The 14,952-nt window shown below is 39.2% G+C and overlaps 1 protein-coding gene across 1 annotated transcript in view; it reads left to right on the top strand.

The window, feature by feature from the left end:
- The window catches only part of LOC140230046 (serine/threonine-protein kinase SIK3-like), a 120,641-nt gene that overhangs the window by 80,827 nt on the left and 24,862 nt on the right, over positions 1-14,952 (top strand). The window contains 1 exon segment of the mRNA XM_072310253.1: positions 13,009-13,189. Coding sequence (XP_072166354.1) covers positions 13,009-13,189 — 181 coding nt within the window.

Here is a 14,952-nt window from a genome sequence, read left to right as displayed (position 1 = left end):
AAGCACACACAAGGGCCAAAATTCACGAAGGTGGTACAAATGAAACCATGGTTTAAACCATGGACAAAAACCATGGAGTGTCGAATGGAATATTACGTTACGAAATCAGTCATTTCGTCGATGAATTGATTATTTTGTAACGAAATGACAACACTTTGGAACTAAATGAACATTTCGTCCACGAAATGATAATTTCGTCAACGAAACGGTCATTTTGTCGACTAAATGACCAATTTCGTAACGAAATACATGTATACACTTGGTGCTCCGTGGTTTTTGTCCATGGTTTAGACCATGGTTTCATTTGTACCACCTTCGTGAATTTGTAATACGAATGCAGTTTATACCACAAAATACATCGAGAAATATCTTTGTATAATTACATGTAAGGTGTGTAACCGAACTTTGCACACACACACAGTAAAAGAAATATATGCTAGGGGGATCTGAGAGGAAACTGTATCCCGAAACACCACTGATTGTACAGTGGTGTACCGGTATGTATCAGTATCACTTACCCGGCACACTTCCTTTTTTTTTTTCCCCTGTAGATGTGCGCATGCACAGTGCATACCAGAAATACCATGCTATTTTGTGAATGAGAACGGTACCAAGTACATTATCTTCGGTGCCGTGTATTACCGTGGTATTTCGCCAATGAGAATGTTGCCGAGAATTTTGAATACTGTGGTATTTTAAATACCACAGTATTTCAAATGTGAATGTACCTAATGTTTCTTTCATTGCACCACAAAAGAAAGCATTGAAGGCAAATCAAGCTTTGCCTAAATACAATGTCTATTCATTAAATCCTTCTCCGCGCTTTCGATAGATTCCATGATTGATGTGTGGTCACGTTGAAAGCTTGTTATGTGGTAACGACTTGGATGTTCATGTTTATTTTTCCGCTCCCCGGCATGACAGAAAGCCACACACCAACTGCATTTTGCTGAATGAATTGTTAGTCTTGGTGTGTATGGCTGCAGTAATTAGCAATAAAGTGTTGCTTTGTAGCCCCTCATGCAGACTGCTCTTCAGTGTGTGTGTGGGGAAGGGGGGGTGGAAGGGGGGGGGGGGCTCGATACCTGCCAAAGGTTAATTGTTCATTACTCTCACAAAAAAACAACAAAAACATTCTGCTGCGATGTCCCCAGCAGATGCAATGTAATTGAGTACACGTGTGTGTGTGTTCTTACGTACATTGTATGTCTGTCTTGGCATTCAACAGTTCACATCCTTCCCTGGCTGGTACCGTTTACTTCAATCAGTCATATTTACATTTTTTTTTTTGGTATACATGTGTGTGTGTGTGTATATAATGCGTGCTGATGTCTCCATCAGTAGTACTGTAATTTGAACCATGAATTTTTTGCGTGCATGAAACTTTAGAGAATTTTGTGAGGAGCCAAGGATTCAGGAAGGTAATATGCATACGTGTGAATGTGTCTGCCTACACAATGCATTTAATGCCAGTGGATATTCGCAAAAATTTCATGCCGCGAATATTTCTTGCTTCACAGTATTTGGTCTGTGTATTCCTGTGAATACAGTGTAGGGAGTATGATGCGTTCATGAGAAAAGGTGACTTAAAAACATGCAATTAAGGTGAATAAAGAAAGGAATACAGACAGAATGACAGACATTTGGACACACATGCACACTGGTCTGCATTACTAGGGATTTGTACGCTGATGAAAAAGAATCTCTGAAACAGTGATAAAACCTGAAGGAGAGTCGGAGATGGTTCTTTATAATAGATCGTGAGTCTCTTCTGTTTTGTCCATTTGCTGTGGTAAAAACAACAGAAAAGGGATATCCACAAAAAGAAAGAAGAGAGAGGTGCGTGCAAATCAAATCAGGGTCAGACACACTTTCTTTATTGGCCGATATTGTCTTTAGATAATTTGTATGTGATGCTCTGATTTGTGTGACCGTGCTCTGACGAACACTTCAATCAAATGCAAGTCTCACATTTTACAGTAGTGCAGGATCATGTGAATCAGTCCACCTACGTACGCAGCCCGTGCGTCACATAGAATGAAGAGGAAAAGAAGGCGAGAGAGAGAGCGAGGGAGACAGACAGACGAAGATCACTTTCAGATTAGCAGAGAACTTGTTTTGGTGCGTGTTTCAAAATGTATGTGTGTCATACTTTCATCCAACTGTACCTCTCTTCATGTGAGATTTAATGCAGCAATCGTGAATTAGTATTCTCCCCCCCCCCCCATATGGTTTGTGGTAGTCATTTTCTGATGCATAGTCTATACGTTTTGCATTTGCTTCAGCCTATTTTTGTGTCGTGTTGGTAATGTTACTGGTTTGACCGCAACCCGATATAGTCAATAAGGTGGAGCCAGGGAGGTGTCCGAGAAGGAGTGGAATCTCTTCGCAACTTGAAATTTATGCGTAGGCTCTATAGCATGGCAACTGAATGTGTAGAGCTTGGCTTTACACAATTTATCAATGGTTGCTGCATACATACTGTATGTAAAGTACAGAACCCATTTCGGCATCCAAATACTTCATATTTTAACTCTGAACACTCTTCAGAAACGTCATTACGAACGAGCTCTTTCTGCGAGTGTGAAACATCCTCGACGAGACAGGAAGACAGAGAGAGAGGAGGACGCAGCGCTGAGTGGGGGATTGAGATTGCTTGCTACATACTAGGGCATTGCCTTTTGTTCAACCAGCCGGCACTAATATATTCCCCATAATGCAGATTGATTTTTCAATTTGCCATGTGAACTCCTGCCAAATGCTTGCCTGCTGTAGCATGGAGACAAATTGATGAAACAAATTCATGCTTATACCCAGCCCCAATGCTCCCCTCCCCCCCCCCACCCACCCCCACCCCCATCCTCCTGCATCACGATACAAAGGCAAGCCAAGTGAGTGAAGGGGGTGGGGGTTGGATATTGCCCATATTTTTCTTTTACCTGTTGGAAACAAGTGCGATCGATTTGTTTGCTGTGAATCAGGTGGATGGTGATTTGCAAAGCTGCCAGGAGGAAGAAAGAAACCCCAGGCACATTTGCAGCAGGTCTTTGCCTCAAAATCCTCACACCTCTGCTCCGTTCAAAGATTCGAAATAAGGAGAGGGAGATCTGGCTGTATTCGTGGGTCGGTGGAAGTTCCATGGCCAATGAATGTCGTTGCGCTTGTGAGCATAATTAATACACTTTTTTTTTCTTAAGGTGGATGGCTTTATTTTGAAGTCTATTCAGCTCTTTAATTTTAATACATGTAGGTGATTCCCCTTCACATCTTGCAAATGATGCAAGGATGGTTCACGTGATACAGCTATAATATGAGGTTGATACGTAGTCGCTGAATTGACGTATACATGTGTTTTTGATGGGTTTACAGGCAGGTGGAAATAATGCGTACAGACAACAAATTCGTTTCTGTTTTCTTCTTCATGTCATCCAGACGCAACGTTCAGTGAATTAAATATGCCTTGCAGAAGTTCAGACAATCAGTTGATGTTCCTTTTTCTGCCCATTTCTGTTACACAGCAGACAGTGGGTGGCCGGATAGTATTTTGATGGGGGAATTCCCCGAGACAGACCGTTCTGCCTGTCCATGAATGTAGTGCAGCGAAAGCGAGCAGATATAATGACTTCCTGTCAGAGGCGCCGACGTCTCGTCAATTCAGAAATAGCAAGCAACGTGTGCTCGCAAGCTAGGGTGTGGACCAAACATTGCAATATTTCGATAGTCTGTTGTTAAGTCTCCCTCCCCCCCCCCCCTTTCCCTTTTCACCTTGACCAAACCGTGAGAACTTGAAGAGCAGGCATGACGAAATGTACATTTTTGTCATCAGAGTTGCTATGAAGTTATGTGCATTGTGTCTCCATCCATTCTTTCACTCGCAATAGAAACACTATTGTTGTCACTGTTCATTCGTATTTCAGGTTTATTTGCATATAGGGTGGATGCACTGTGTATTGTTTAGTCCCATGCATTGAAAATTGGGTTGGGATGTATTTGCCAACTTCCAACAATTTGTTGAATTCTCTCTCTTCATTCAAAGTAATGGCTAAAGATTTCTTCATTCATGTGCAGCTGTCATTTTCTGTTATTAAATTCCTCCATGACCTGGCCATGCATTTTTCTAGAGGCATGCATGAATATGTTCAGGACATTGAGTTCGTCGTGTTTATGTCAATAGAAAATATCTCCAGGTCAGTGGTGGGTAGGGCCAATTAACATCAAATTTGTGATTTAATTGACGCTCGTTCTCGCGACAGATGCGTCACACGCTTCAAGCTGAGTTAGGCAGGGCAGGAATGCACACCCCTTTGTGTACTATCCTGAATAACGGCAAAACGTCACGTTTGCCTCAGTAGCACTCCCAGTGAATAATCATGCTGGGGGTTTCGAGCTCTAGATCTCTAGCACAGCATTGCAATGAAACTGGATCAATCATGAATCGTGTGCCCCTAGTTGACGCTATGATGGATGCCCGTAGTGTCGATGGTATCGTGTTTCATACAATCATTCATACTCTCCAAATATACATTCATTTGATATCAAGTACTTCCTCTGTTAGTATTGTTGTGTGTTAACATACTAGTCATCATAAAAAAGAGAGAGAATTTAACCCCCCCCCCCCAGAAATATGACCTCAACAAAAATGTGCTGAATTACTTTTTTTGCAATGAGAGACAAACACATAGTACACTATTGTATTCTGCAAAAGATGCTAAAGCATTTATGATGACTTTTAATACTTTGAAATCACCTGAATGCTAGGAGTGGAAATGAACGCCAACAGAGCATTAAGTAATGAGGCGTAGGGCGTGTGTCAAAGCAGATGAAGCATTTATGAGCAATAAATGGAGGGCTGCATTTTCTGCATCACTGCCTTTCTCTATGTCAGACTGCACTGTGAGTGGAATATAATGGTAAGGAGATAATCACCTGGTGAAGAGACTAAGTGGGGGGGGGGGAGGGGTGGTTAGGAGGAAAGGGAAAGAGGAAGGGAAGGGGGAGGAGGGAAGGGGGGATGGGGGAGAGGGAGGATCACAGAACGTTTCAATTAATTTCCCTTCACCTGTGCGGGAAGGAGCAGCAAGAAGCTGTGTTCGCCCAGGGAGAGAAAAATATATTCCCGCAGGAGGGTTTCACCCTGTTCAAGTTTGACACATTGACATAATGTGATAATTTGCTTGACAAGAAAGAAGAGAGGCTGTCTCTCTCCTTCTCTCCCTCTCCCTCTCTCTCTCTCTATTTCTTCTTCTGTCTCTCTTCATCTCGTCCATTATCCATTCAGCCTGTACCCCTGTATGTTTCTTTCGTTGTGTGTGTCTTTGTGTGTGTGTCTGTCTGTATGTCTGCGTCTGAGCGTCTGTGCGGCAGCCTGTGGAATAGAGCCAAGAGGTTGCCAATGCTGGTTTCTCCAATCCATCTTGGGGCATTTCCCCCCATTAGTCTGATTGGGCATTGTCACAATCAGCAGCAGTGGCTTAAAGCTGCACTGCTGGCCCTCGCTTTATGTGTGTTGACATGCTCCATTTGTTCTTTAAAACATGTTGAAGACTAGCCCTGAGAATACTCGGGCAGGTGTCAATAGAAAATGCATGTTATAGCAAGATCAGTCTGTCCTCAATGAGTTTTATTATAGAACAACCATGAACATTGCTCAGGAAAAAAAAAAAAAACTAAACAAAACGTGTTTTTGTGTTTCTGATTTATTTATTTATTTTTTTAAACAAATTAACTGTGGCAAAGGTCCTACTTCGTGTGCATTTACATGCATGACATAGAGGCAGGAATTTATTTTCTTTAGCTGAGGTGCTGTATTCACCTGTAGTAGTGATGATAATGATGATAACTGTTCTGATAATACTAATGCAGATGATTTGTAGTACAGATTGTGACAAAATTTAATCACTTTTATTCATTACAATAGTATTTTACTATTGTACAATGTATAACTATGTATGTGACTGTCCTTAATACTTAGACTCATGTAGATTTGTTTTGCTGATATTCAAACATAGGGCAGGTTGAAATGGTTACGAACAGATTTGTGGAATGGGTCACAGAAATGGTGAGAAATGTTGGTTATGCGGTGATTTAAAGGAAACTACTGTAGAAAGCGCTCGAAGAGCCCTGACCTCCACCCAGCAGCTCATTTCAACCCGTAGATTATGCATGCTGGAAATCACCCTTATTGCCCAATGACAGAGAAACCTTTCTGTTTATGTTGTGTCTCATGAGTCTACCTTATCAGCAGCTTCTATGGTACTGCATGCTGCACTTTGAGCCTGTGCTATTAGTGCGCATGTAATGCACACCTCCATTACATGCAGCCTGAACTCCCTCATTTGTTGGTCCTATCAGGGAGGTGGGAAGAGATCTCTTCCCACCTCCCTGGTCCTATTCACCGACGATAATCCTTCAAAAAAAAATTGAAAAGTATCTTGGATCCAGATGGTTTTATATCCAAATCATTACCAAAATTTAATCATCTGTTCCTTGTGTCATAATCAACTTTTCCTATAAGTTTCATCCAAATCTGTTCATAACTTGTTGATTGATTTTGCAAACAGACAGACAGACAGACAAACAAACAAAAAAACCAACACTGGCAAAAGCATAACCTCCTTGGCGGAGATGATTAGGGAAAATACATATTTTGTATGTCACATGCATTTTCTTGTTGTGTTGCAACCGCCTTTGAATTTCATATATGATTAAAGTTTTCAAGCCATAATGAGGTGCACCGCCATTGATAGTTGTTCATGGAATTTTATCAAGTTCTGATCTGGTGCAAAATCTAAAGGGATAAAAAAAAGGAGATATATCTACAAAAATACTGAAGGCGGTGTGATCGGCATGCAGCGAGTCTGTGCGTCTGGCTGGAGACGTCTCCTAAATCCCTCAGCCCGGGTCCTGGGAAAGCATGTCCATCAACGTGCCACGATATCAACCCGATATCAACCCGTAGCGCAATCACTGTCTTGGTTCCCTTATCTGGAGGACTAGATACATCTTTTCTGTAAATACGGCATATGGGGGGGGGGGGGGAGAGAGAGAGAGAGAGAGAGAGAGAGAGAGAGACAGAGGCAGAAAGAGAGAGAGAAGGAGAGATGGGGAATGAAAATAGAAGTATATACACAGATTTTAAGTAAATGTCCCTTTCGAGCGTATTTGTTGTGTACTGATAAACTCCTTTTGAGATTCTGCTGATCCGCAGAGATACAAGTGTGTACATACAAGTAGCTTTCATGTATGGCCATGTGCTGCTGAGCCTGCACTACATTGTACATTCTGTATGTCAGAATGCAGTGAAAAGCCGGGAAGCATACAAAAGTATTCAGTATATATACCATGTGTACATATAATGCATGGCCCATCCCCTATGTGCAAGAGATTGCACAATTACGCATAATTTGTAATGGTTTCATCGATCAGTCCTTTTTACGTACAAAACGGGTTTGATACTTGAGTTTCATTCTCTAGCTGTAGATGACTACAATAAAGTGTACATGCCCGTCAAATCGAACTTTATTGCACTTGGCAATATTTTCAGCATCAAAGTGCCACTTGAAGCTGTAGTATTAAAAAAAAAAAAACAACTACACACTGTATATCACACAAGCACACATATTTGTTTTCATACCGAATGCATGCTTGTGTTGTTATCAATTCATACTCCTACATACATAATGGATTTTATAATCCAGCAGAAGTACATGTAATCTTGCCAAAATAACAGGAACGTAGGAAAGACCATTATACTCGTATGTAGGCTAATCATGTGGGCCTGAGTGGGTGGACAAATGCGCTGCCGGACATAATTGTGTTGCTGGACGTATATGTATCTCGTTTTTCACAAGATATGTGTATTTGTGATTTCATGATTGAAATTTGGAGCAATCTTGTCAGAACTAGCCTCCATTGCAAGTAATGAGGCATCTGCCGTAAGACCATGAATTTGTAATAAACTAGAAACTCTACAGTGTCTTGAAAGCGCTCTTTAGCCAATCTGTAAATGTCAGTAATGTTTTGCTCCAACTTCATATGATCACAAGAATCATGATGAATGTGTATAGGGAATGTATGTACAAAAAGAGGCCTATGAGAAATGATAAAGAATTTAAGTTGAAAAAGAGACTGCTCAGGAATGAAATCAAAAAAAAGAAACAAACTTGTACATTTCTCTTCTGATGGAAATGGCATTATATAAAAAGAATGAAAAAAACAACTATACCCCGAATAGCCATGGATTTGATGAATGCTCAACATTTGTGTCTAAATCAGTAAATGAAAAAAAAAATGACTTCTTGAAGATGTTATTACACAGAACACATAATAGATTATGAAATGTTCTGATTTTACATGTTTATCATCAATAATGAGACATGGCCACAAGGTCTTTGGGAGAGTATGGTAATGGAAGAAATTCAGTGTATTATATTATCTATAGCTTGATAATGAGGAGGAATATCAAGGTAAATGGATGGATGATTGTTAAATTTGTAACATATGGTGTATATGCCACATTTCTAGCAAGCCTATTTATTTATTTTTTTTGTAAATTTCATTTTATTTATTTATTCATTTATTTATTTACTTATTTATTTACTTATTTATTTATTTATTCATTCACTTATTTATTTATTCATTCATTCATTCATTCATTCATTCATTCATTCATTCATTCATTCATTCATTCATTCATTCATTCATTCATTCATTCATTCATTCATTCATTCATTCATTCATTCATTCATTCATTCATTCATTCATTCATTCATTCATTCATTCATTCATTCATTCATTCATTCATTCATTCATTCATTCATTCATTTATTTATTGAGAATCAGGACTTCCTGACATTTGTGCAAGTGATTAAATTTTGCCATTTTGTAGTGCAGCATTATCACACACCTTGTCACTTTTGTGTCGGGATCCGAGCGAATATTTTTGCACATTCTTAAAAATTGCAGTAACCCCCCAACTCATGAAATTTGCGAAAATGAAAACTGTGAAATACAACGTGATTGTGGCATATGAAATGGTGCAGTTGTACATTGATGAATGGACTGTACAGATTGATGTCATTATGAGATACATGTACAGTGTATCGATGGTATAGCTTTAAAGATAAAAAGATTGAATGAAAGAGGAAAAAAGAAAATTCAGAGAGTTATGCTTTTATATAATTTAGTAAAAAAAACCTGATATGGTACACATGTACATTTGTAGGCATATATAGAGAGAAAGGTAGAAAGACGGAGAGAGATGGGGGGGGGGGGTAGAAAGAAAATGGGGAGTTTACAGTAAGTGCAAGGTCGACCATAGTAAGCGGTTTCCCAACACCATGCTCGAGAAGCTCGAGAAGCGGGGAAAAAATGTTTGTGGGGAGCAATCAAACAAGCTTTGGGGAGAAAAGAGGATGAAAAAAGAAGAAGTAGGAAGATAAGAGAAGGATTTCCCACTAATCCGTATTTACACCAAATAGATACGGCGATACACTGCCGACCTGGCGATACACATGTAGAGGGTACGTAGCTGCCAACAACACGTTCATCCGGTCTCACAGATCAGAGCTGAGGAGTGACGATGAGGATGGTGCACCAGATAAAAATCACTGTATCACACTCTGCTTTTTTGTTTTTATCTTTTCCACAAAATTCTGATCAAGAGGTGTTGACAGATAAACTGTGAAATATTAACTTTGTCAACACTCAGACTTAAAGCAGAACAAAACAAAACTGAATAATGGTGTCTAAAATTCTGTGCCATTTTCTCTGGCGCCTTGAGAAGATAAAAGATATATAACTGATTTCACCTGTAAGTTTCCCATTTTCATCATACAACTGTGTACGTGTATGATTCAAAATCAACTGTTTGCTGTATGAGTCATCGCTTTGTAAGCAAGATTAGTCAGCTTGTTGTCTCAAGTCATCTTGAAAGTGCATGAAAATGTTCTTATATGTTTGTGATATTTTTTCCATTCAGCAGTAGCGTTGGTAGCTCAGGGACTCTCTGTGCTATGTAACTTGTACTTCTTTCATTATAGCTTTCGAGTAATTGCAGTCAACTTCTGTATATTTTTCGAATTCATAGGAAAAAGAGCTTACAGCTGTATAGTACCTTGGAAAAGTCAGTGGAGAGAACTTTCTTCTTCTTTTTTTTTCGTGGGGAAATTTTATTGTCTGAAAGTTGAAATTGTGGCAGGGGTGAATGTGAATATGTGAAATAGTGGATCGTATGCAAGTGTACTGCAGATATACATTCTGAAGGTTGACCTGGAAGCTAATGGGGAATGGGGTTCAAGGGAAGGTCATACATTGTACTACCTTCCAAGTTTGTTAATTGCTATGTCCACAAGACTCAAGACTGCAAGTGGCGACACCCCCTCCCTCAAAAGTCTTCTTCATTTTTTCAAACACCTAAGCTGCTGACACTTTTTTTCTACTCTTTCACATGTACTTCTCTTTTCATTTATCTTTCTCCTCGCTGTTATCCAGCTTTAGAACATCCTAGATACTTAAAGGGATTGTATAGTTTTGGTTGAGACTTATCTTCAGGTTTTTATCATTTTTTTGTGAGATATTTAGAGAAACTTCTTATGAAATATTAAAGAGCAAGTAATTCCAAGAGGGATTCAATGTTTGTTTGATGAGAAAATTGGTTTGAAATGGCCGAGATATCCAAAACAGAGCGATCCTAATAAAGTGGGACCCACATCTTATTACGATCGTTTTGTTTTACTTTGTTTTTGGATGTTTCAGCTATTCCAAACCCGTTTTTTATCAAATAAACTTTGAATTCCTTTTAAAATGGTATGCTCTGTATTATTTCGTAAGTGTTTTCTTGGTATCTCACAAAAAAGTTAAAGCCCAATTTTCATCTCCACCAATACTGTACCATCCCTTTAATCCGCTCTGTTTCAGCCTTTTTACCCCCCCCCCCCCCCCATTTTTTTTTTTTTGTATGGCTCATTGAAAAAAAGCTAGACAACAGTCATCATGTTCTATAACTGAAACCTTGATTTCAGACATTCAAGTTCCTGTTACATGATCATTTCAGTTCTTTTCCTTTTACACACTACCCTTAAAGGGATTGAAGGGATCATATAGTCTTCATTGAGATGGAGTTTCAGATCTCCGCTTTTTGCGAGATAATTAGAAGCCACTCTTTTATACTTCTGTCTGTGTTCCATTGTTTGCATGGATCTGCATAGCTACCTGTATCTTGCCTCTCTGCTATTACCGGCAGAAAACTTGCCAAACTTAAGATAGTCCTCACAGTTTTCTTGACAGAGCATCCCCTTTACAGAGCCTCCCAATTCCCATTAAAGTGTAAACTCAGCAGACCCAATTGAATCTGTAAACCAATTTTGGTCATGAATCCACTAATGTGTAGCTTAGTAGGATGTGATATGCCTGTATCAAGTTGACCTGAAATTTTAGCCACAAGGCATGAACCAAGACAGCATATTTTTAAAACGTTTTGTTTTTTATCAGCAAGTTTTGCTCTATCACTGAGTTCCTTGACCCATGGAAATAAAAAGAAAATCTCCAGAGTTCTGTTCCAAAGGTTACATTGTGTAGGCCTATGCTTCATCATTCAGAAGAAAAACAACACCAATTAAACCAAAATCACTATTGCTTTTCTGTATTCTCCATTCTGTTGATGAGTTGATCAAAGGACAACTTACACAAACTGTTAAAGCAATTACAATTGTATATCACGGAAGTGATAGCTGTATGAATGAGCCAATCTTGTCATATGTAGAGTTTGGCACATTTGCTGACTCCCGAGTGTAAGGTGTAATAACTTAGTGAGGTGTAATACCTTTAGTAAGATGTAATAACTTTAATAGTAAAGGTGTAATACCTACACTGTACCTACAATTGTAGGAAAGGTGTAATAACTTGTCAGTGTAAAGTGTGGCATTTACACCAGTGGGACCTTGCCACACAGTTTATCTGCTGTCATGAGAATTCATTCCAAAAAGATACATGTATCACATTAAAGGTCCAGTTTACTATTGGGAGCAGTGATTTAAAAAAAAAATCAAAATATCACATCTGATTCCATGTGTAGGTCAGTTGTATCACAAAACATCCTACCATATAAGAATTTTGCAATAAAACCTAAAATATAAGGAGATATCACTGTTTTTCTCAGTAAACCGTAACTGTAGACGGTTTAGACTGGGAACATTTTTATTATAACCATTATTCACATTTTGTATGTTTAATAATACTTAATATTGATGATACTAATTCGAATTTTTATGTTTGTCGTTTCTGTCCCTAACTCACATTTTAAAACTATTTTGAAGCACTAGTGCAAGATTTTTATTTCATCTGCAAATGGTAAATTATGCCTTTAATTTGTGGTTATGTGAGAAATTCAAAAGGCTGAACTGTGTATGGGAGGGGAACTCGGTTACTATGGGAACAGAGCCAATCGGGCCTGTGTGGGTGAAACCAGCCTGAGTAGTACAGACAGACAAGAGATCACTTTTTGAGCAGGCTTTCAAACCTCCTTGACGAGGCTCTGAGACCCGCCTACAGTATATTAGTAAGTGATAATGGTGATGATGATGTTGATGATGACACCAATGTTGGGAATGATGAAGATGATGATGTTGTTGATGACACCAATGTTGAGATTGATAAAGATGGTGATGATGTTGGTGGCAAAGATTGTTGTTATCTATGTTGTCACCATAGTGGGGGCGCTGTGGCATAGTGGATAAGACTCCCAACTCCTGATCGGAGGACCCGAGTTCGAATCCCGCCCAGTGCTTTACGTTCGTGGACAAAATGTTTTAACCCACCATGTCCCTCTCGACCTAGTAATTAAAATGGGTAACTGGCGACACTAGGGTAATGATAATAGCAGGGCCCTCTGGTAGAGCTGTGGCAACACTGAAGAGGCTACCCTGGATAAACAAGATATCATTATTATTATTATCACTGTTATTATTATTATTATCATTATTATTGTCAAAATTCGTTTACATTCTGCAGGTTGCTATAAAGATCATCGATAAGACGCAACTGGAGGGGGACAACCTGCAGAAGATTGTGCGAGAAGTGAAAGTGATGAAGCTGCTGAGCCACCCCCACATCATCCGCCTCTACCAGGTCATGGAGACGGACAGATATATGTACCTTGTCACCGAGTATGCGAGCGGAGGAGAAATATTCGGTTAGTGGACCACAGAGCGGGCAGATATCAAGAGAGCGCCCTCTCTTGGAGATAACTATGTAGTCGCTGCGTCTTTCGTAGAAGGTTGCCACGTTGTGACCCATCGTTTAGTCTTTGACAATGCTCATATTGGTCAATAGTTGTTGTATAAATTCTGTGAAAAGATAGATGATGGTATTATGAAGTCAGTAACACTTTTTGCAGTCATCTTAAGGAGCAAATGTTAGACTTTAACAAATCTTTCAAATCAACTCTTCAAGTTTTTGCAGCTCTTTCCCCAAAATGAGTAGCAAATCATTATTAAAATACAAAAGCCTGTGAAGTTCTTCGATCTGTGAGCCTGGCTGACATGATTTTAGCTCCTAATGAGCAATATACCAAAGTACTCCTGTAAAACTCCCCCTCAAACAAATCGATAGTGGAAGGTACAAATGTAGATGCGTGACTGGGAAATGATACGCTGCCTATTAAAGTTGGCAGCACTCGGTGCATAAAATGTTTTATTAAGTTCAATTTGCTTCGCAAGGGAAGAGAACTTGTCATTGTTAGTATTCTATTTCTTGTCCGTGCAATCTGAAGAGCCGTTCCAGGTGCGTGCGTGAGGCTCTACAAAGGTACAAGTTGACATTTACAAATTTTGCCATAGGAATTGAGAGCGGATTAGCGTAAAGCATAGCAGGAGATGACTGTTTTAATATAAAAATGTAGTTGCAGGTATACTGGTATCAGAGGGTACAATTGATTGCCATAATGTGAGACCGACTTGCTGAGTTTAAATGCATTGTAGGGAGAAATGGCTTTGCTTTCTAATGTGTTTGCAGAAAATACTTCAGGGCAGAATGGGGGAAGAGCACCGTGATCTATTTGCTGTTTGTTTCGATGCCGTTTGCTTATTGGAGATGGAATTTTGTGGCATTTCTAAGAATTAAGATTTAAAAGAATGATACAAAGAAAAGGATACAATTTGAACATTTATAATTGTTTACTTGGCAAAGGTGAACGTTGGCACTGCAATCCACACATCTCCTATGAAATTCCAGTTTGTCAGGCACTCCAACCTATATTATGTTGTTATGTAACACATATGTTATACTGATCTCCTCTGTTTAAAAAAGAGCTAGCCCCAAATGCTGAAACACTTGGCTTTTTTTTATTTATTTATTTTTTTATTCATTCATTTATTTGTTTGTTTGTTTGTTTGTTTGTTTTTTGCCGCTGAGTGGTTGTTGCTGAACTGAAAGTGGGGTATACATGTAAACTGCAGTGTGAAACATTATACTGAATGTTCAAAGTTGCTGCAGGGTGCATGATTACATATTGCCAAGGTCTGAAAGAGAAACACCGCAGAAAAGACACCCAAATGCGAATAATTCTGACCGGTCCCTTGGCATGTTGCACTTGTAATGAGGGCCAGTTCATTTGAAATTTCACTCATTTTATGAAATAATTCTTGATTTACCACATGCTAGCATACTTTGATTGTCTTTAATTGTATCTGATTGCGACATTGTAATTATGGTTATAAAGGGAATAATTTTGTCTTTCAGTGCAGTATACTGTATACTATGTTATTTCGCGTGCATGAGATTTTCGCGAATGAGGAGGTCATAGACATTTTCGCGAATGGATGCATATGCTATAAACATAAATGCACTATTACCCTAGCACATGGAGACATTTCCCTATGTTGTTAAATTTGTGATCCTACTGTGATTCCCAAAATTCGCTAAAATCAAGCCCTCACGGAAATAACAGCTTATACA

The sequence above is a fragment of the Diadema setosum genome, chromosome 6 (assembly GCF_964275005.1).
Source record: "Diadema setosum chromosome 6, eeDiaSeto1, whole genome shotgun sequence".
In the NCBI taxonomy this organism is placed as follows: Eukaryota; Metazoa; Echinodermata; class Echinoidea; order Diadematoida; family Diadematidae; genus Diadema; species Diadema setosum.
This window is presented reverse-complemented; position numbering and strand designations above follow the sequence as displayed.